Source organism: Typopeltis vanoorti, chromosome 8 (genome assembly GCF_054136105.1).
Source record: "Typopeltis vanoorti isolate ZY-2024b chromosome 8, IOZ_Tvanoo_1.0, whole genome shotgun sequence".
In the NCBI taxonomy this organism is placed as follows: Eukaryota; Metazoa; Arthropoda; class Arachnida; order Uropygi; family Thelyphonidae; genus Typopeltis; species Typopeltis vanoorti.
Genome location: NC_143556.1, coordinates 132,780,621 through 132,803,591, shown reverse-complemented (window position 1 = coordinate 132,803,591; position 22,971 = coordinate 132,780,621). Strand labels below are relative to the sequence as shown.

At 36.7% G+C, this 22,971-nt stretch overlaps 1 protein-coding gene across 10 annotated transcripts in view; it reads left to right on the top strand.

The window, feature by feature from the left end:
* LOC150104358 (intermembrane lipid transfer protein VPS13A-like) overlaps positions 1-22,971 on the top strand; it is a 2,072,875-nt gene that overhangs the window by 448,026 nt on the left and 1,601,878 nt on the right. For all 10 annotated transcript variants that reach the window (XM_090396324.1, XM_090396319.1, XM_090396320.1 and 7 more), the window contains 2 exons: positions 9,146-9,204; positions 20,357-20,515. In XM_090396324.1, coding sequence (XP_090252450.1) covers positions 9,146-9,204; positions 20,357-20,515 — 218 coding nt within the window. The remainder of the gene's footprint in view (positions 1-9,145; positions 9,205-20,356; positions 20,516-22,971) is intronic.

Here is a 22,971-nt window from a genome sequence, read left to right as displayed (position 1 = left end):
AGGACATAGCCTTCTCCTGGATAATCAGTAAACTTAACAGTATCCGCTTCTGTTTCAGGTCATCGATTCCAGAGGGACAACAATTTCTCCATCTCCGATATTGTGCCCAGCCTCTTCTCGGTAATAATTGTGCCCTTCTACACTACCGCACCTTTCGTGCTTTCAACAATGCGAACTTCATCCTTCATTATTGTATTCACTGTCAAAATAGGTCGATTTGTTTCCTGAGCTGTTGTTGATAGAATTTTCTCACCTTCATACATACGAATTATTTTCAACTTTTCTTCTCAAGTAATTGCAGACCTATATTTTTTAGATTTATTACCAGCTCATTTGGTTTTGCATTTGCATTCCATTTTAAGGATAAAAAAGCAACAAAACGAGCAGTGATAACAAGTGATAAGTCTGTCAAAGACGCACCTGAGAAAAGTTGCAAATGTGTTCACATGCGCTAGTAGATTTATTATGTAACTGCAAATTTACGTAAGTCGCATGTTATGTAACTCACGGTGCAACTTTACTTAATAGATTGCATCCATGTGACTTGCAATTTCACATGGATGCTTATGACAGATGTACCAACTTAGAAAAAAAAAATCTTGCCGACAGTGTTGCCATCTATGGTCCAGGCCGAAAACGTTTCAGACCACCCTCCTACATTTCATTTCGCACCACTATCCTGCCCAGAAGCTTTGAATTTTCAAAACTCTAGGGCTGAGTGAATCTCATCCTCAGGACAAGCACTGCACCTGGAACAACAGTCTCTACTCACATCATTCCACCAAAATGGATACAAGAAAAAAACCCTCACCAAAGTCCAACACCCCGTCAACCAGACTACACATACATTATATCTTTACCCTACATTGAGGGCACAACAGATAAATTGGGTTCCCTCCTGAAACAACACACATTCAGAACTGTATACAAACCTCTAAGCAAAATTTCTACTTCGCTAAGATAAATCAAGGATTGTTTAGGTCCTCTTTCCTTCCCTGGTGTCTACAACATCCACTGCGAATGTATAGCTCAGTATTTCAGACAGACAGGATGAACTACTTTGGTCAGGAGAAAATAACACAAAAAATACATCTAGAATGGAAAACCAAAACGCAGGCTATCTCAACATGCCATAGACAAAGACCATTTCATAAGATGGTAGAAAATCAGGCTACTTTAAATCCCAGTTTAAATCAGAGCAACTGTTCCTGGAAGTGGTACATGTTCTACAAAACCTGTACTCCATTCTGTACTGTTAATTGTAACAGAATGGATAGTATGATTTTAAACAAATTTTGTGGCCCAGCTCCTTCTACCCATCAAAAGTGCTTCTATCACCTTCCATACACGTGATTGTTGTTATCCAGGTAATTGTAATTTGTCTTCACTGATTGTGTAGTGTTAAACTGCCTCTGATAATGCTAGCGTAAGCTAGTGAAATGTCTGCTGTGAGTAATTAATCTAAGCTAGTAAATTATATGTTTGCATTTCAGTGTCTGTGTAGTTTTATATACCAGAAACTTCAGAAATTGTGCACAGTAGTAAGAATTTGGCCCGATCAAGGCCTTATACAAGTTATATCAAGACTCTCATCATTGCCATAATCTGTTGTGATGTTCTAACAATTTTAGGATTGGTGACCCCTTAACTTCAAGTTTCTGCCTGCCACCATTCCCAGATATCTCTAAAATTTCTCCAATAATTATATAATCTACTTCCATTCTAGGCTACTACATTTCAAGACATACTTTGCAACCTTACATTGGCACCTGTACTCACTTGGCCATTCACATAATCTATTCAGATCCTCCAACATCTTTTCTCCTCATGGTTCTTTCGAACTTTGGATCATCTACAAACATATGCATTTCTCCAGTTAATCTTTACCTTTCCATTTAATTCTTACCTTACATTTTGTGACATTATATTGGCAGTTCTATTCACTTTAATACTCACATGATCTATTCAGATCCTCCAACATCTGCTCTTCTTCTCAGAGCTCTTATCAACTTTGTATCATCTGTAAATATCTGCATATCTCCAGTTAACTCAGTTCCATTATCATTAATGAAAGAGCCAAACAATAATGTTTCCAAAATAAACCCTTGTGGAATTGTGTGGGTGACTTGCTTCTTTCCACTTTATCCGTGAATAACCTGTTGATACCTATCTGACAACTGTTTTGCTATTCACCTCATTACTCTCTTATCCAGTCCTTTCCATTTCAAGTTAGTTGCTAGCATGTCATGTGACAGTCTATCAAAGGCATTTAAAAAATCCAAGAAAACCACTATATGCATCTTTATATTGGGTACTAGAAGGCCAGGCCTCAGTACATGTGGCTGTTGATAAACAGCCCTGGAAAAGATATGTGCTATTTTTGTGTAATAATTGGTGATATTGCTTGCATTTTAGTATTTTATTGTTTATTTTTGATAGCTTAGTGCATATGTCTGGTTGTTGGTCAATGTGGATTTGTTACCGACTTTTTTTTACTAAATTTGAATGTTACCTTGTATTGGACACAATGGTGATACAGATGAGATCTGCATGTCATGATGAACAAAGATCAAATGCTATTAATGATGTAGACTTTTTTTGAAAATGGTTCAATTGACTTTAGTACAATATGCATGCATGGTGAAATATGAAGGATGTATCTGTGGAGTGACTGAACAGGAGATGAGAGAAGGTATGCATTTGTAGAAAATAAGATATTTGTTAGATTATGAGTTCTTAGCGAATGTGAGATGGACCAAAGGAATAAATGCTAGCCTAAACGTAAATGCATAAGACTGTGCATAACAGAATTGAAAGCTGGTGGGACTGAGAAAATGAAATAACATAAAAATGAAATAAAAGTGATACAGAAGTGAAAGAAAGTAGGAATGAGAAAATGGAAGAACAACAGGGAGTGAGACTACTGGAGCACAGATAGCGAAACTGCTGGAATGCACGATTTGAAGAAAGTTGTTCAAAATGAAAAAAATGTGGAATATGTGAAGCAATATTGAATGTCTAGTTAAACAAATGAAATATTGCAAGAGGAATAAGAAATAAAAAAGAGAAAAATAGATGATGAATGACTTGCAAATAGCACTGGAGAAACTGTTACTAGACAGAAACCCAGTGTTCCTGATGCAAGCAAGAGATCAGAGGAAGTAAGAGGTAAAGTGAAAGATCAGGAGAATGGAATGGATGAGACTGAAGTGCTTGCTAATAGAAATAGTAGTAGTGTGAGAGATGATGAGAATGCAAGAGAAACAGGAGTTGGGATGGACAGGAAGACATGACATAGGGAGAGTGGATGTCAGAAGTAGCAGTGAATGTGTGTATATGGGGATGATCAGCATAGAAATGGAATGGATCAGGATGTGAGCGGGATAGTTGAGACTGAGAAGATGTGGGATAAGTGATGATAGGGCAAGGGCAGGTGTGGTGTGAAATCACAGCCAACAGATTGCTTGAATGTGACTGGTGGTTATAGACCTAAATTTCAATGGCTGTGTTTGTTTACAAATACCAGGAGCATCAGAAATAACGGAGATGAAATTGTTTACACTAGTTGAGTTTATTCACCCAAAAACTGTTTGGAATAAGTGAACGTGGTTGAATGAGTATTGAAATGGAATGACACAATGTTTTTTGCAAAGATAGAAAGGGCAAGAAAGGAGGGAAGTGCTACTGATGTTAGCAAAGGAATTATGTTCATATAAGGTAAACACGAAAGAGGGAAATAGTGACAATAGTTTTCAGGCAGTGTGGTGTGAGGTGGAGGTTGACAAGTGATATATTTAGTTGGATATAGCTATAGACCAGGGAATGTGGAGGGAGGTGATGAAGAAATATATAAGCAACTTGGATTAGTGAACAAGGGAAGGATGATATTTATGGCTGATTTTAATTAGGATAGTATAGATTGAAGAGCCTGTGTAGTCAGTAGAGGTGGCGTTTGCACTCTACAGCGATTGACTGCATGAAGAAAGGATTTGGTGGTTCAAATCTAGTCACCGACTAGAGGAAATTTTTCTAAGCCTTTTTTCAACCGGTTCCCGAGTTAGTTGATCTCTGGCATGGGCTAGCGGTTTTTTTCTCCCGGAAACTCGGGTTTTTTGTCCTGTAAACTCAAGAAAATCGACCGTCGAACCCACACTATTTTCAGACATTAAAAATATTGTGTTAGGGACCACGAGATGGTGGCACTAGCTTGCCGCCTTCTTCACTGCGTACTGATGAATCAGTGATAGCCTTGGGCCAGCTATCTCTCTGATTGGCTACCAGTGGAGATTGAACTGCCCACTCAGTCTCCAGAGTCAGATAGGGTAAACGGCCCTGCCTACACTCTATACGGGAACAAATAGGCGTTAGCTGATTTTTATTTATTTATTTATTTTTTTTTTTTAAAGTATAGATTGGAATTAAGAGAGCATTTGGGAACAAGGAAATTCAATTTCTTGTTCCTGAGAGACAGCTATCTAAGGCACTATGCAAAGGAGGTCGCCCAAGGATTTGAGAGTATTAGATCTGATCCTCTGATCATTTCATGAGAGGATATGATTGTAACTGTTGCTATTTAATTTGCATACTAATGTTATTGCGATGGATTTAACTGGTGATATACAACTGTTTGCAGATGATGAGAAATTAAGCAAATGTGGACTTAGAGGAAGACTTGAATAAATTGTATAAGTAGACAACGGTATGGAAATTCTCAGTTCAGTGTTGCAAAGTGTAAGGTTCTGAAATTTCATAGGCAACAATGGGATGCAGAGTATACACCTGATGTTGAAATTTTGGTGGCAGTTGAGAAGACAACAGACCTTGGAATGGTGGTGGACAAGGATCTGAAGTTCAGAGGTTACATCACACAAGTTGTGGTGTCCTCACATAAGTTTTACCCTTACCTTACACTTCACAGCATAACATTGGCAGCCCTATTCACTTGGCCACTCACACAGTCTATTCAGATCCTCCAACATCTGCTCTCCTCCTCAGAGCTCTTCTTAACTTTGTATCATCTGCAAATATCTGCATTCCTCTAAGAAGTGTTTGAGCATTCATCAAGGGTACACCCCATTTGATGTTACTTATTGTCTGTATACTTATGATAATGCTCTTTGAACATATTCAGCAGCACACTCACAGTATCTGAGGTAACCCATTTCACACACATTTACCACACATGAGAAGAACCTGGACCTAGCATGCTTCCTAACCACATTCTTACTCAGTTTCTTGGGTTGGCTCATATTCCACTCCGACTTACCACAAGGTGACAAATCTTAGTTTTATCTACACTGTAAGATCCCCTTACTAGCTTACATGGTTCTTATCTCCTCTCATCTGTTTATTCTTAAAATTTTGAAGGCCACGTTTCATCAGTCTCTCTTATCTATATACACATTTCCATAGTCTGTCTTTGCTGTCATCTTGGCTACTCGTTTCTGAATCTTTTCATCTATATCCCCATCCCATCAAAACTCACTTGACCACATCTGTGTGTAGGTGTTGATGTGGTCTTATCAGATCCTTGTAAAGCAGGAGAATAATGTTTTTTTACAAGTTAATATTTTTTTCAACAATGCAGCTATTTGATGTGATGAGTTTATAATTGCCTGCTACAGTCAATCAGTGATCTTTGAAGTCAGTGCGCCAAACACAATTCAACGATAATCTACCAATGAGAGAATCACTTTTATTATTTTTTTTTTGTTTTTATTTCCAATAGTATCATGCACTGGTCTACAGTTTGTGCGGTTTTATTCAAACATTTTTATAAACATTGTTAATAATATGAATACTATATTTATTCACCGAGGCAATGTCGCTTTCCAAGACAACAAGAAAAAGAAAATTTCAAGAAAATGGGGATTAAATTACTTCTGCACTGAAACAAAGGACAAAATTGTGTGCATTATTTGTAATGAAACAATTAGTGTCGCCAAAGAATCACAAAGAACAATATTCACGCTTTGAGGGTAAACTGAGAGAAGAAAAATTAAGAAGTATGAAGAATTCACTTCAAAGTCAACAACAAGTATTTTCAAAAATTATGAAAGATAATGGATCAGCAGTGAGAACCAGTTATGAAATCAGCTATTTATTGGCGAAACATTCCAAACCTTTTAGTGATGGTTCCATGGTTAAGGAATGTATGATAAAAGCAGCTGAAAACGCATGTCCCAAAAGAGTGATTGAGTGATTGGGCAAGCAAATGGGGATGTGAGTTCAATGTTGCAAAATGTAAGGTTTTAAAATTTGGAAAACAAAGATGGGATGCAGAATTTATGCTTGGTGAAAATATATTGTTGGAAGTAGAGGAAATAAGAGATCTGGGAGTGATAGTGGATAAGGATCTAAAATTTAGGGGTCACATCGCCAAAATTGTGAAGACAACACAAAGACTTCTGGGAATGATGAGGAGGACACTGACGTGTAGAAGTAGGGAGATTCTTGTTCCATTGTATAAGGCTTTGATTAGGCCACACATGGACTATTGTGCCCAGATTTGGTCACCTGGTTTTCAGAAGGATGAAGAGATGTTGGAAAGGGTCCAAAGGCGACTGACTAAGGTAGTTTCTGACCTCTGGAATGTCGAGTATGAGGAAAGATTGAAAAGATGTAATTTGCAGAGTCTAGTGGAGAGAAGGAAGAGGGGAGATATGATAGAGACCTACAAGTTGGTAAGGGGTTGCTATAGGATAAATGGTGGAGAAGTTCTACAGCGAATAGTGGGAGATCAGGTGAGAACCAGAGGTCATCCCTGGAAACTGTATAAAGAGGGTGTGAGTAGGGGAGTGAGAGGCAGGTTTTTTTCGTGCAGAGTTGTGAATGATTGGAATGCCTTGCCTGAGAGTGTGGTGTCTGCAAGGAGTTTGAATGTGTTTAAGACCCGGTATGATGAGATGTGTGTGAGATAAAAGGACCTCCTAGATGAGTCTTTGACTCCATGAGGTCTTGTTTAATAATAATAATAATAATATAATAATAATAATAATATAAAAAGGCACTATGATAAAATCCACAAAGAACAATATTCACGCTTTGAGGGTAAACTGAGAGAAGAAAAATTAAGAAGTATGAAGAATTCACTTGAAAGTCAACAACAAGTATTTTCAAAAATTATGAAAGATAATGGATCAGCAGTGAGAACCAGTTATGAAATCAACTATTTATTGGCGAAACATTCCAAACCTTTTAGTGATGGTTCCATGGTTAAGGAATGTATGATAAAAGCAGCTGAAAATGCATGTCCCAAAAATGTGCAAGTATTTCGCGATATTTCTTTGTCCAAAAATACTGTGATTGAAAGAATAACCGAAATGGCAGATAATCTGCGTGACTAGTTGCAAGAAATATTCGCAAACGTACAGTGCTTTTTAATTGCACTTGAAAGTTCAAAACTTTGAATATAATATAAAAATAACATATAAAAATTCCTTTAAAAATTCAAAATATTGGTTCCCCCCCCTGGAAAAAAAAATATATATATAGAAGTATTTTATTTCAATGCAAACACACAAAATTTCAAACTAACAGGATGCTCTGTAAACTTTTTTATGGTTATTAATGGGAGTTGACACTTTTTTTAGAATGTATAAATATATAAATATTTGATTTATTTAAATAAAATTTAATTTTATTTTAATTTGGATTAAATGCTATGTATTGTAACTATTAATATAATAAAAATACTCTGTATATTATTTTTTTTGAGTTGTCATAATCATTATAATATTATTTTATGTCTTGTAATGCTTAGAATAAATAAAATTTTTGTTATTAATTTACCAATTTATTTATACTCTTTTTTTCACTTCCCTTCGATTCTAATTAGTGAAGGTTTTTTAGTCGAAAATTTTTTGCGGCCCACTTGAGATACAGTTTTATAGCACATGTCCATCAGTCCAATTTGAGTTTGACACTCCTGGTCTAGAGGTTTATATCCAGTTATTTGCTGAGGATACCAAGTTGAGAAAAGATATAACAAACATAACTGATATAAAATCTCTGCAGGTTGACTTGAACAGATACCTTTTGTGTCATGGGCTCTCCATGCATCACTCATGCTTAGAATAAATAAAATTTTTGTTATTAATTTTCCAATTTATTTATACTCTTTTTTTCACTTCCCTTCGATTCTAATTAGTGAAGGTTTTTTTAGTCGAAAATTTTTTGCGGCCCACTTGAGATACAGTTTTATAGCACATGTCCATTAGTCCAATTTGAGTTTGACACTCCTGGTCTAGAGGTTTATATCCAGTTATTTGCTGAGGATACCAAGTTGAGAAAAGATATAACAAACATAACTGATATAAAATCTCTGCAGGTTGACTTGAACAGATACCTTTTGTGTCATGGGCTCTCCATGCATCACTTTCTGATAACTGCCATTCACATTATTTTGCAGAACAAACACTTATGTAGAATCCCCTCAGATGCTTTATCAAAATTATGATTATGTTCTATAAAGCAAGATCAACTTTTAACAAAACCATGCTGACTGGTAGTCCTGTCCATCCTGCTGTGGATGTAATTCCTAGCCAGCCTCTCCATTATTGCCTTGATGATAACATTATAGACACTAATTGACCTATAATTAACTGATCCAATTCTAGAGTTATCTTGCCATCTTCCTCCTGATTAGGAATCATGCATGTGCTGAGACTCAAGTTGAACAACCAGATAAGAGTCATTGCTATCTCTCTCTCTCTCTAAACCAGCACCTGAGCCCATGTACCATTCAATGTGATTGCTATATTTAAATTACAATATTAATTCAAATACAGTATTAATTCTACCAGCCAGAGTTTCAGATTTAGCTAATCCTTTTTTGATCTGCAGTACTAATGTCATATTCTATTTATAGATGTTGCTTAAATAAATATATTCATTTCTTCTAATTCCTAGCTTACTTTGAATTTTCCTGAAGGTACTTATAACTAATCTTGAGGTCAGTAAGAAAATGGACTAATTTTATCTGTGAAGGTGCAAAAGTAAGATTTTTATGTGTAATTAAAAAAAAATAAATTGAGAAAGACATTTTTTTTTGTTATTATTATTATTTTCATATTTATTGCCATTGTCATCTAAAGGTTTTGATATATTCTGTATTTAACAATTTGTCTATTTTATTTTATTACAGATAGCAAGTCAAGAGGATTTTTGGAAAATCTTACTGCTGCAGTTGTGAATAATATTCAGGTGAAAAATGTTGAAATTTGTGTCTATATTGTTTTGGGTAGAAAGAGATCTCATTAATCAAAGACTCATCTGCCAGATGAGACTTTGACTCCATGAGGTTTTGGGGTGGTAATAATAATAATTATGCTATCTGAAAATGTTCTTAATGATGAAAAAGGAATAGTTCATCTTCTTTTTAGTATTACTGATTTTTTTTCTGCTATCTGTAAGTTGACTGTCACAACATTGATCCACAGTAACTGATAAACAGTTTATAGTGCAAAGTTGCAAATTACAGTATTATGAATTTGGGAAATATGGTATTCTCACCCAGGAAACAGGTAATTCTTATGGGTGGTTACCCTTAAATTTGGTATTCACTGTGTGCCTCTATGTGTAGTGGTGGAAGTGGGGACAGGTTAGCTCACCAACTTTATGAGTCTCTTAGGAACTTGATTCGCCTCTTCTCCCCTCACTTCTAGTAGTAAACCACTTAAAATAGACCACTAAGCTTCCTGGTGACTTCCATGAAGCCAAAATAATAAATTTTGAGTATGAACTCAGTGACAGAATTATATTATTATTAATAGTAATATTACTAGAGACTACTAGGGAGCAAGAGAGTCATTGAAGAACGGCACATATCATCCATACTAACTGTGACATATTTTCATGAATTCATTCACACTAAATGCACTTGCGATCTTCAAAGGCAAGCCACTCTGATTATGCACCACTCTATAAGAGCAAAATCAAACTCTTCCCCTTTTTCTTGACTTCATTCATACTCCACTTCTATCAGGGGATGTATATTCTGGGTGTGCGATGCACATCCATGGAATAGCAATATCACCGATAGTAATATTTTGCATTTATTCCTGTTAAAGAGTCCTTAATTCTTTCCTGGCTTTGCATGATTCCTAAAATTAAACACACAATATACTAATACTTCATGAAGAGGTATCATTACACTTTTCAACACATAAATATTGCATCACATTTGCATTAATAGCCTGGGGTGTGTGGTCATAAATACAGACACGCTTGAGCCCTTTTAACAGACGTACAGTGGTCAAATTCTTAGTGTTCCAGTGGTTTTAAACCACGCAGAAGGCAAGGCATCATGTGCACTGAGACAGTAGCACCAGATGGTTGTAATTGGTTATTGTGTCAACCAATTCAAATGAATGGTGCTGTTTGTCATGAGTTGCTTTTTTTGTTTTCTGAGTTTCATCTATTTTTCTTCTGTGAAGTGTGAACTGGCATGTGTAAGACACCGGTATAGACAAGTAATGCTCTATAAATAATTTATAACTTTATTTCCCATATTTGCAATGGGAAACAATGTTGACAATGTACTGAATATCCTGTTTTCTGCCAAAAATTTCACAGATTGTATAATTATAGTCGAATGAGGTTGGAAACAGTGTATAATAAGTAAGTAAAATGAGTTATTTCAGCTTTTCTTTGGTTCATTGTTCATTCCTGAAAAATAATAATTTCCAAAGCGATTACTTTTTCCAATATTTGTGCAAATTATATGGCTGTATTTAAAAATCTTATCAAAATTCAAATTATCCGTGTCTCCCTCTCTCACCACGAAGCGTAAACCCTTTGTACTTCTCACATAAACGGCATGCATGAAGCATATCTATTGTTCACATGACCTTTATGCTTTCTATATTTAAAATTATATTAATTGATAAATTAAAGTATTCAAAGTTATCCTACAATTAATTACATTGGACCAATTAAGATGAATGCTGATGAGCCATGTGCCCTTAAAACTTTCATACATCAATAAAAATGCAGTCATACAGTCAAATTGAAGTGAATTGATGGATTGCATAAGCCTCATGACAGCAGATCCAACCTAGAAAGGCACATGCAACACCACTGTTACATAAGTTAGTAACACATGATCTCCTTTAACAAATGCATGGTAATAATCACATATGCTTTTACTGCTTTTATAATCCATTTCTGTATCCTAGTTCTCCCTAATCTCTCCAGTACCGTAACCACAACTCCAGATATACAGATTGTTCTATAATTTGTAGCCACAGCCTTATCACCACCTTTATGCAATGGAACAATTTTACCTTCTTTCCATTCCCTTGGAGCTTGTGCTGTTGTATAAACAGGCATGCTAATGCTACTGTCTGACCACAGATGTGAGAACCTTGGCTGGCTCATTGCCAAGAAAAGTCAATTCATGTTGAAGGGGAGAAAGGAATAAGGCAATGTACGAATTCATCACCAATATGCAAATTCACGTATTTTATATGTAAAATTTTCCAACTGTTGTAGAAGCAAAATAGTTAATACTTTAAAAACTAGAATTTTCATAAAAGTAAAGCTAATTTCCAGAGATGATTGATTAGATTGTTTCTGCTCTCAGGAATGTCAAGTATGATTATTCATCTTCCTTGTCAAATGCATTTGTAACCTTATTAAAACAAGTTTACAAATGTATTTGATGAGGGCTATGATACACTGTGGTATATTTAAATTTTGCATAGGCCTTTGATAACATGACAAGGCTGGTAATTAAATTGGATGAGATTGTGTTGGATAGTATATTAGCACTGGATTGGAAATTCACTGTCTGATAAATATCAGCAACTTGTGTATTGGTGGGTGGGGTAGGTACAATATCCCCTAAAAAAAAAAAAAAGGAAAGGTGCTAGTGGTGTGCCTTATTCATTCTGTAATTGCTGCATGCCTATCAAATTCCTGATTACTCTGGCTATCTTTGCATCATAAGCAAATAGCTTTATACCTCTGGTGAAATCCTTTCCAATATAATTAAGGAAAATATTGAATAACAATGGCCTGTGGACTGATTCCGGGCAAAACTGCTGGTTACTCTAAATCTTTGCAGATTCATGCCCACAATAACCAATTTTTGATATCTGTCCATCAGGTATCCGCATAGACAAGAGGTTGATTATAAATATTCAGATTGCTAATTGTAATCTAAAGTGAAAGAGTTGATCGTTTTGGTATGAGGGAGGACACAAAAGCATTATTGGAAGTAGCGAAAGAAAACTGTTGGAAAGGCTTATGTGTTTGTCGTACATGTTGATTGGATTTTACAGTATAGATGCGAACCCAGATTGATAAGAAAATAACTGTTTATTGACTTCATTGCTAATATTTCGCTGGTATTCTATCCAGCATCTTCAGAGCACACAAACAAAGTTTGTTACAGTAGCGAGACAACCACAATCCATTGTAACAGTAGGACCAGTATGAGCAATTGTAGCGTGCAACACAAAGTCCTAATTAGGTGCCATCTAAGTTGAAAAAAAAAATGAGAGAGAAAGCAGGTATTAATTTGGTCTTAGGAGTTCGGTTAATGGTACAGTCGTGAATAGTGAGATGATATCAAAACTCACCACTAAGTCTGAACTTTTAAGGTGTGGTTTTTTAAAATACTTTTTTAGATGGGTAGAATTTTTAACAAAAGAGGGAGAATTGTTTGTGAAAGTACCTAGTAGTTTGGCAAAATGTTTAGCAAGTTTATATGTAGGACTGTTTATACTATCTACAATAGGGCGTATTACTAAATTCACAATTTCGCCCTGATATATTTCAGCTATTTAAATTCCCATTACAGGCAGATTATTTTACATGGAAAGGGGAACTGTACAATTAGATGGGACATGGGATTCCCCTTTTCTCTCCCCCCCCCAGCCAACTTCTACATAGAACATCTGGAATAGGTAGCTATCAATACAACCACTCTCAAATGTAGTCTCTGGCTATGCTATGTTCATGATGTGTTTGCTATTTGGCCACATGGCCCAAACACATTAGATACATTTTTGATGCATTTAAATAGCGAGCACCCCAAAATCCACTGTACAATGAACAAAGGAATAGAAGGCAATAACTGTCTGTCCTTCCTGGACACACTAATCACACATCTTCCAGAAGGTTCCTTATCATTCTCGGTTTATAGCCACACATACAGGGAAATATTTACACAAACAATTACACCATCACCCATCTCAACAATACGATATTCTAAAAACACTATCCCATAGAGCTAGAGCAATTTGTTCCAACGACATTTCTCTTACTGCTGAACTTTCTCGCCTATGTCACACCTTCCTGACCAATGGCTATAATCCACATAAGATAAATAAAATACTAAATGCTCCCCAGAAATCCCCCCTCCCCCACTGTCTATCACAGAAGACTACAACAAAACTGTCACCATCCCATACATTAAAGGCATATCTGAAAAGATATCTAGTGCTTAACAAACACCAACTACACACCATATTTAAACCTTACGTGAAATTGGCAATTCTCATCCATTCACCTAAGGACAGATTCTCTCCTTTATCACATCCAGGAGTCTATGAAGTGCCCTGTCATTGAGCCTAGCTGATCATTATTTGGATACCCCTGCACACAGGATTGATTGGAAAAAAACTAAAATGCTGCACAGAAACTTTTACAAGTCAGAGTGGTTGTTCTTGGAATCAACAGAAGCCTTGAAACATACTCCAAACCTCAACAAGTATGGCTGTATAAATCTACCAAAGATTTGGGAGAGAGTCATCCTAAGACCAAATTAATACCTGCTTCTTTCTCTCTCTCTCGTTTTTTTTTTTCCAACTTAGATGGTGCCTAATTAGGACTTTGTGTTGCATGCTACAATTACTCCTATTGTTACACTGGATTGTGGTTGTCTCGCTACTGTAACAAACTTTGTTTGTGTGCTCTGAAGATGCTCGATAGAATACCAGCAAAATATTAGCAATTAAGTCAATAAATAGTTATTTTCTTATCAATCAATCAAAAGAAAAGAGTGATAGAGTTAAGATAGTGAATCTGTTGCCACAGTATGACAGAGTAGAGCTGAGAAGGATAGAGGAGTGGTGTGGAGTTTGTGTATGCGTGGAGTGAGTTTGATGGGCGAATGGACTTATACAAGAAGGATGGTTCACATCTGAATGGATTTGGTGTTCCGAATCTGGAAAAAGTGTTAGTTGATTGAAGTGATAGTGGATGTGAAAGATCAGGGAAATTAGCTTTTAAGGGGGAAGCTGTTGAGTGGATAACAGTGAGGCAGTTGAGTGTAAGAATGTGCAGAAACTATAAAATGCCCAAGTTAGTACTACTGGTAACAAACCAGAATGGGATAGTTAGTATAAAGTGTCAGGATAGCAGTGGGCCTAAGGCCTTTTACACTTTATACACACTAATGGCAGCAGCATTTGGAACAAAAGGGAAGAATTTTTGGCATTGGTTACTTCATGTTGGCCAAAGGTTATTGGCTTTAGGGAGACATGGCTGACAGATGATATTTATTTATTTATATGGGGTTCTCCTCCTTTCTCCCACCCCTTTTTAGGGGAGGGAAGTTCGAGCCTTCCTAATAAGGAATTAGGTATATATATTTTATTACTGTGAATCTGTGCGTGTTCAGGGGCCAGTTTGCCTGTTCTGAAGGACAAAAACCCTAGTTTCCGGGTTAAAAAAACCCTCTCCCTCTATATGAGGCTGGCTAAATCACCTTTAGCCAAAAGAGACCAGATAAAGCTTCCTAATTTCTAGATGGGAATCAAACCCAAGTCTTTCTGACCAAAGAGCATTGTCTATACTGACTGACTCTAGATTTGAAAGGAGAAAAGTATGGCATGAGAGGAGAAGTAGCAAAAGAAAAGCACGATAGAAGATAGTCCAACTGTGTTAGACTTAAAACGAAATTTACATCAAATAAAGCCCTCCAGATATACAAACGTGCTAGTCTGGCACTATTGCGAGAACAGATTACAGGAACTCGCTACGACAAATGCCACCATTGTCTCGTTACAATCAGAGCTCTCTGCTGTACTCAATCCTGAACTTTGGTCTATTCTCTTTGGCATATCAGAAGCTTCTTCTCAGAAAGAATACTTAATAATAAAAAGCACATCAAAAAGTTTAATAACCTCTGTAAATCTAAACTGCCACTTCAAGCTGAACCGCTCCATACAGTAGTCGTTTTGACAATAGTCAACCTATCATCAAAACAACTCAGCAAAGATGCTGTTAGTGCCCTAAGCCTCGGACACAATTTTGCCGTCGCACCTAGTATCCAGTATTAGATATTATGTACAACATCGAATGTGGAATATGTCACTTAGCTCCAGAAACAGCCAATAACATTAGGCTTGATGTAGCTAACATTCTCTCCCGGTCGTCACCTCCAAGAATGAATTTATCTTCCAGACAACTCTCTGCCCTCAGAAAATTATGGAAACAAAAAAGTATTGTCATCACCAGAGCTGAAAAGGGTAATGCCACTGTTGTTCTTAACGCCTCAGAATATAATCGGAAAATGGATATTATTCTCCGTGATCGCACTACCTACATACCACTTGACCATGATCCCACAGAAACTCAAGTTAAAAAATTAAAAAACTTCTTAAAAAAGTGTCCTCCTGGCTTCCTGACATTACAAAAAAACTCAAACCATTCGGTTCTCATTCCCCACCTGTATATACGATTTACCTAAAATCCATAAACCTAATTCTTCCCTAAGACCTATAGTAGATGCCACCTTGCTACAAATTGTCAAAGCAGCTAGCTAACTCTTTGACCCCCCCCCCCCTCCTCACTGGTCTTATCACATCTTATGTAAAAAACTCTACTCACTTTAAAAACTTTAATTGAAAATCTTACTTTAAATAGTACAGACATATTGACCAGCTTTGACATCATCTCATTGTTTACCAATATTCCCCTAACCAATACCTTAACACCCTTAAAAAACGTTTTTCCTTCTGATATCTTAGATCTCTTTTCCTTTGCCATCAACTCTGGTTATTTTTCTTGGAAGAACAAAATCTACAAACAGATAGAGGGAACTGCCATGGGTTCCCCCCACCCTCCCCACCCCTCTTGCCAATTTTTACATGGAAAATTTTGAAAAACAAGCCATAGCCTCTTCCCCTTATATCTCGCTAAGATATGTAGATGATGTGTTCTCTATTTGGCCTCATGGCCCAGACACATTAGATTCCTTCCTCAGTCACCTCAATAGTCTACATCAAAGAATCCAGTTTACGATGGAAAAGGAAAATAACAATAGTTTATCCTTCCTGGACACCTTAGTAACATGCCTTCCTAATGGTAATAACCTTTTTTTCTCGGTATATAGAAAACCTACTCATACAGGCAGATACATTCACAAACTCTCCCACCCCCCACCCCTCTCAGCAATATGGTATTATTAAAACTCTAACCAATAGATACCACAATCTTTGTTCCAGTGAAACTATCCTTTCAACTGAAACACACATATACACAACACCTTCCTTTCCAATGGCTATAATGACTACAGGATTAAAAAAATAATCAAATCCTTCCCCATTCCCCGACCACCTCTTCAGAAGGACTACAGAAATGCCATCACCATACCTTACATCTGTGGTGCATCAGAAAAAATAGCCAGATCATCAAAAAAGTACAACCTCCATACACCTTTTAAGCCCTATTGTAAACTCACTACCCTTATCCGTTCCACCAAAGATCAGCTCCCTCCTCTCTCAGTGCCTGAAGTATATAGAGTACCTTGTGCTTGTAAACTGGCTTACTTTTGACAGACAGGCAGGTCAGCATTCATCCAGTTAGAAGAACACAGATCTTACATCTGCAAACACGATTATGGTCAATCTGGCCTTGCAGACCATGTTTTGGATACTACCCACAGGATCTCCTGGAAAAAAACGACCATGCTCCACCATAGTAAATTCAAAAGAGAAAGACTTTTTTTTGAATCTGCATTGGCACTCAGAAATCAACCTCATTTAAACAAATACGGTTGCATTAAACTTCCCAAAATTTTGGAAACATTAATTATTAGAGATCCCTCTTTACATCCTAGGCCACCTGCAAATGCCCATAGAGGGTGCACCACCTAGATAGGACTTTAGTTTCACTCACTACTGTATTGCTTTTGTGTGTGTGTGTTGTTACAAAAAGTTTTTTGTAATCCCTGAAGATGTCTCTGTGACAGAGACGAAATATTGGCAGTATTAAAATTATTTTTAATCTTTTCTCAGTGCTGATAATTATTCCATTAAACCTCCAACATGAATTCTGCACAGCACTTAAGCCTCAACACACAAAAAGAGTGATAGAGTTAAAGTAGTGAGAGTGTTGCTTCAGTATGAAGAATATGATATAGTTAGTAGGACAGAATGAGATGGGTATAGTGTCTTCAGGGAGGATAGAGAAAAGAATGGAGGGGGGGAGTATTATTGATGATGGCCAATGAACTGCAACCCAAGAGAATACAAGTTCAACTGCAGGTTAGTGAAAATAGCAGATTTGAAGCTATCTGGTGTGAGATAGGAGCTAGCAGAACAAAATATACAATTAGATGCTTTTATAGACCAGGGGATGGAAAAGATAATGGGGATAGTATACATTGGCAAATAGGTTTAAAGAGCAGAGGGCGGGTAATTATTATGAGAGATTTCAGCTATATAAACATAGACTGGAAGTTTCAACGATGATTCTTAAGACTCCATGGGGGTGTCCATACAATGATAATAATAATGGATGCTAGTTCTGCTGATCAGTGACCATTGAAATGTCTGCAGCAGTGATACAATGCAATAACTCACTGAGACAGTGGCTGAAGAGTGTTCGATCAACTGAACTGCTCTTTTCTTGACTGCTTAAGAATTTTTAAGTCTTTTGTGCACCTACCCACATGGGAGTGCAAGGATGGCAAGATTTGTTCCAATGTTGTAAAGATTTTAAGTTTGTACTGATCAAGCAACTGGGTAGGTAAGTAATGTCTTGAGCAAAAATATGTACCACATTTTCTGGTAGCTGTAAATGCTGAAGGAGTGATGTGATTATGCAAGGAAAGACAAGTAAGGGTCACTCCAAAAAGAGAGCTCTGGTCTTGACTGTTAAGTCGAGCATTATAATGTAAGTGGAGAAGAACTGAGTTCTTTTTTGCAAGGAAACAGGCAAGTGTTTTGGAAGTATTGAAGGTGATCAGGCTTTTGTTGTCCCATTGCAGGACAATGAAATCATTGTTTAGAGTATATCAAAGATGATCTTGAAGCTTGTGATGTTTGAATATTGCAAGGTTTATTGTTTGAGTAGGATGAGTGGAGAGTACTATTCAGAAAAACTGTGAATTGTGCTTGAAGTCAGTGAGAGCTGACTGTTTACATATATAAGAAAGATGGTTAGTGAAATAACAGTCCTGAAGAACACCTGTATTGAACAGGAAAATCTGTAAATACAGATTATCCCATTACAGATAGCGAGTTTTCTGTATTTAGTCCTATCTATCAAAGTCAGACTTAGACTTTTTAAATGATGGGTTTGTGAATGTTGTGGACTTTAGGCTGTGAGTGAAGCTGGAATATTTCTGTCAAGCTACTCCTGATAAGCAGGTTTATATATATATATATATATATATATATATATATATATATATATTTATTTATTTTTCCCTCAGAACTACTCTGGCACACTTTGTATAAGACCTTGATCAGGCCTCATATGGATTATTGAGCACAGCTTTGGTTGCTGGGTTTTCATAGTGATGATTATATGTCAGAAAGGTTCCAGAGAAGATTCACAAAGTTTGTCAGTGATCTTTGGAATGTGCAGTACAAGGACAGATTGAGAGAATGTAAATTGCAAAGCCTTGTGAATAGCAGGAAGAGGGGGAGAAGAGACATGATTGAGTCATATATGTTATTCAGGGGTTGCTCTCAGGGTGATATGGAAAAAATATTTCATAATGGGAGAGGGGGATAGAACAAGAGACCACCCCTGGAAACTGTATATAGATCTAAGGAGGGTGTGAGCAGAGGTGTGAGGAATAGGTTCTTTGCACGAAGAGTGGTTGGTGAGTGGTGAGGTCAGATGTTAATCAGATGTTGGTGAGGTCAGATGTTAATTATTATTAACATCTGACCTCCATGGAGTCAGAGACTCATCATGGAAATCAGATGTTAATAATAATGATTGCAACTCATATTGTACTGCCTCCACAATGCCTTTTTCTTCCAGATCGCAAGGATCACCTCTTCAGCCATCTATATAACACCTACCTTATTTAATCTCCTGACCTTTGGAGTACACTCAGTCAATTGCCTCTACCAGATATTTCATGAATAGGGACTGAGCGATATTTATTTCCTTCCCATCCAATTCCTTATTCCATGATATCTCTAGAAACTGCCTCCTAAGTTTGTCATAATCACCTGCCTTATAGTTTCACATATAACCCTTTCTCACAAAAGTCTTGATATGGCTAGCCACCACCCAGTTGATCACTTTATGATCACTTTCACCAAATGGAGGAAGATTTGTTACTTCATTTATAATACTTTTGATGAGATAAACAAATCCAAGATCCTTGATCCTTGTGTTGCCCTATTATGTGCTGACTAAGATAGCTGTTCCTCCAAAATGCAAGAAATTCATTCTCTTTGGTTCCAGATGCTCTCACTTTTCTCTCTCACTGCCTTGTCATGTAAACTTCATCCTGTCCACCTCCACTTCACACCATACTGGCTTCAAAACCACTGACTTAAAAAATGATGTGTGTGTGTGTGTGTGTAATGTTTTTTTTTTTTTTTTGTTGAATAATGATTTTTCACATATCACCAAGTGCAATGTTTTTGGCAAATTTAAATGTTGTTCCATCACTTTTTCATATGAAACTGTAATTGACTATTTAATCTCTTAATGAAATAGTACCTAACTTAATATTAAATATGCAAAATTAAAAGTTTGATTAAATAGTAAATACACAGTTTAATATGAAAAAAATTACTTTAAAGTATAGGTAAAAAAACTATAGGTAGTGTGATTATATTAGTGGTTGGGACTTAGCTAAAATAATCACACTACCTATAGTTTTTACTTCTCACTTAAATCTTCTGTTACATGCATGCTAGATACTTTATAATAAAAACAAAAGTAAAATATTATTTTAACAATTTTATGTGAATGTATAAAATGTTGACATAAAAGTTATCATTTTGTAGCATTTCAGAATTAATATATAACTGAAATTAGATAATTTCTAACTGCTTTAGATCTATATAAAACATCAGATAATAAAAAAAAAAAATTAGGCAGTTTTAAATTTAATGTCACATCATTATTTCCCTATTTTTTCGCCTGGCAGATTTCCATTCAGAATGTGCACATAAGATATGAAGATGTTGTCATGAATCCAGCAAGCCCATCTGCAGGTGGTTTAATGCTTCAGAATCTGACTGCCATCACTACCAATAATAAATGGAAACCCTCTCAAATTGATAAAGATGCAAAAAATATCTTTAAGGTAAACAATTTGTCTTTTTTATTATTTAACTTTATTTGAGAATTACAGATAGAAATAAACCACATGAAATGATTAAAATCATTACTACTGATAATGCTGGTAGAATTTTGGAAAAACAATTTACAGTAAAACTCCGTTTTTATGTTCCTGCAATTTACGTTTTCCTGCCATTTACGTCATTTTCCTTTGGTCCCATCTTAAGGCCTATTCTTACAATATATTGTTTTCCTGCCATTAACAACTCGATGTGGACGTTATTTCCCGTGATTTGCGTTTTTTTCTCGGGTTGCAATACTGATTTTTGAATCGATTTCTGCAGACATCTGCACATGGCGCAGATGCTGTTGCTTTCGCTGTAGTTTCGTTTCCACCATCACGGTGACTTGCACACTTGCAGCAGTAATGTAGTGATGAGCGATACCGTGATTTTTCAATCACAGTACGAATTGATAGTGCAGAATTTCTGCTATGTAATTTGGCGTGTGAAAGTTGCTTTCAAGTTGCAGTGGTGGATTATCCATGTTAGTGGTAGAAAAAAGACAGAAAATGTATTTCGGTAGAAGAAAAGATGGCAATTCTGCGATGTGTAGATTGGCATGCCGGAACACAAGTGCATTTAGCAAAAGATCTTGGACTCTCCGTGTCCATTTTGAGCACGATAGTAAAAAACAGATCAAGCATTGAACTCATTTGACAAACATTGAACATTTGACATAGCGCCAGAATGCAAAGCAATCTGGCGCTATGTCAAAAAAAAAAAAAGCAAAAACAATCAACAATTAAAGATTTTTTAAATAGATAAATGTAAGTAATTATAAATTCATTTATTTTCAGTTATTACATTTTGTAATCTAGTATGTAGACTCACATACTAGCAGTAAAGTCATCTTTTAGGCTTTTTAAAATTTTTTTTACGTTTCCTGCTATATACACTTTTTTCCATCAGTCCCGTGAAAAGTGTAAAAAAGGGGTTTTACTGTAGTTGTTGTTGGTTCACAATTTCAAATAAGACTGTATGCACTACATCTGATAGAGGGAAGATAACTTTGTTACAGAAGACATTTGAGCTAACTAATTTAAATTAATTTAGGTTGATTATTCAACATATATAATTTTATTGGGTAATAAGAATCAAGGTAGGAGTCATTATGGCAAAATTATTATTAACATCTGATTTTCATGGAGTCAAAGGACTCATCACATGCGGACCATACTCTCTCTCTCTCTCATGCAAAAAGATCATCGAACCATGTCTTAAACCCATTCATAGTTTGAGCACTTACCATACTATCATCAGGCATTGCATTCCACTCACCAATTACTCTCCATGCAAAGAACCTGCTTCTCACTACCCTGCTCACACTCTCCTTATACAGTTTCTAGGATAGCCTCTTGTTATACCTTTGTCTCCATCTATTCTATGAAAAATCTCCTCCACATTAATCTGGTAACAACCCCTCACCAGCTTATTTTTCAATCATGTCCCATTTCTTTCCTCTATTCATAAGGCTCTGCAAGTTGCATTCCCTCAATCTATCCTCCTATCTCACAAGACACGAACTGATGCTGACTTATTAAACCTTCTCTGGACTCTCCCCAATATATTCTCATCCCCTTGAAACCATGCGACCAAATCTGTGCATAGTAGTCCATATGTGGCCTTATACAAGCGAACCATAACCTTGGAGGTCAGGTTTTTTTTTTTTTTTTTTTTGACACATATCCGTGATGGTGCATTGACTTCAAAGATCAAAATGTTGGTATGTTTAAAGAATAAAGCTGAATTATAAAAATAATAAAATATTTATTGTAAATATATAAATACACTAGGAGCTCTGCCTATGATGTCGGAACCCCCCCCGTGTTCCGGAATGGTAGGCCAGCTCTCCTTGAATTCTGATGACTCGAATTTTGAAGACTCGACGCTCAGGGGGCTACTCTTAGTGTCGAGTCTTCAAAAGGGGGCTCTTCCCCCTGGTGCCTACGGTGCCCAATCCCCTGAGTTCCAGGCTGGTAGGCTGGTTCTCCTTGAATTCTGATGACTCGAATTTCGAAAACTCAAGAGGGGGGAATCTGCACCCCAGGCACTTACAGCACCCAACCCTCTGAGTTCTGGACTGGTAGGCCAGTTCTCCTTTAATTCTGATGACTTGAATTTTGAAGGCTCGAAAGGGGGTTTCTCCCCCGGCGCCTACTGCACCCAACCCCTTGAGTTCCAGACTGGTAGGCCGGTTCTCCTTGAATTCTGATGATTCGAATTTTGAAGACTCGAAAGGGGTCCCCCCCCGGCGCCTACTGCGCCCACCTTCTGAGTTCCGGATTGGTAGGCCGGTTCTCCTTCAATTCTGATGACTCGAATTTTAAAGATTGAAAAGGGTCTCCCCCCCCCCCGGTGCCTGTGGCGACCAACCCCCCCAAGTTCTGGACTGGTAGGCCAGTTCTCCTTTAATTCTGAT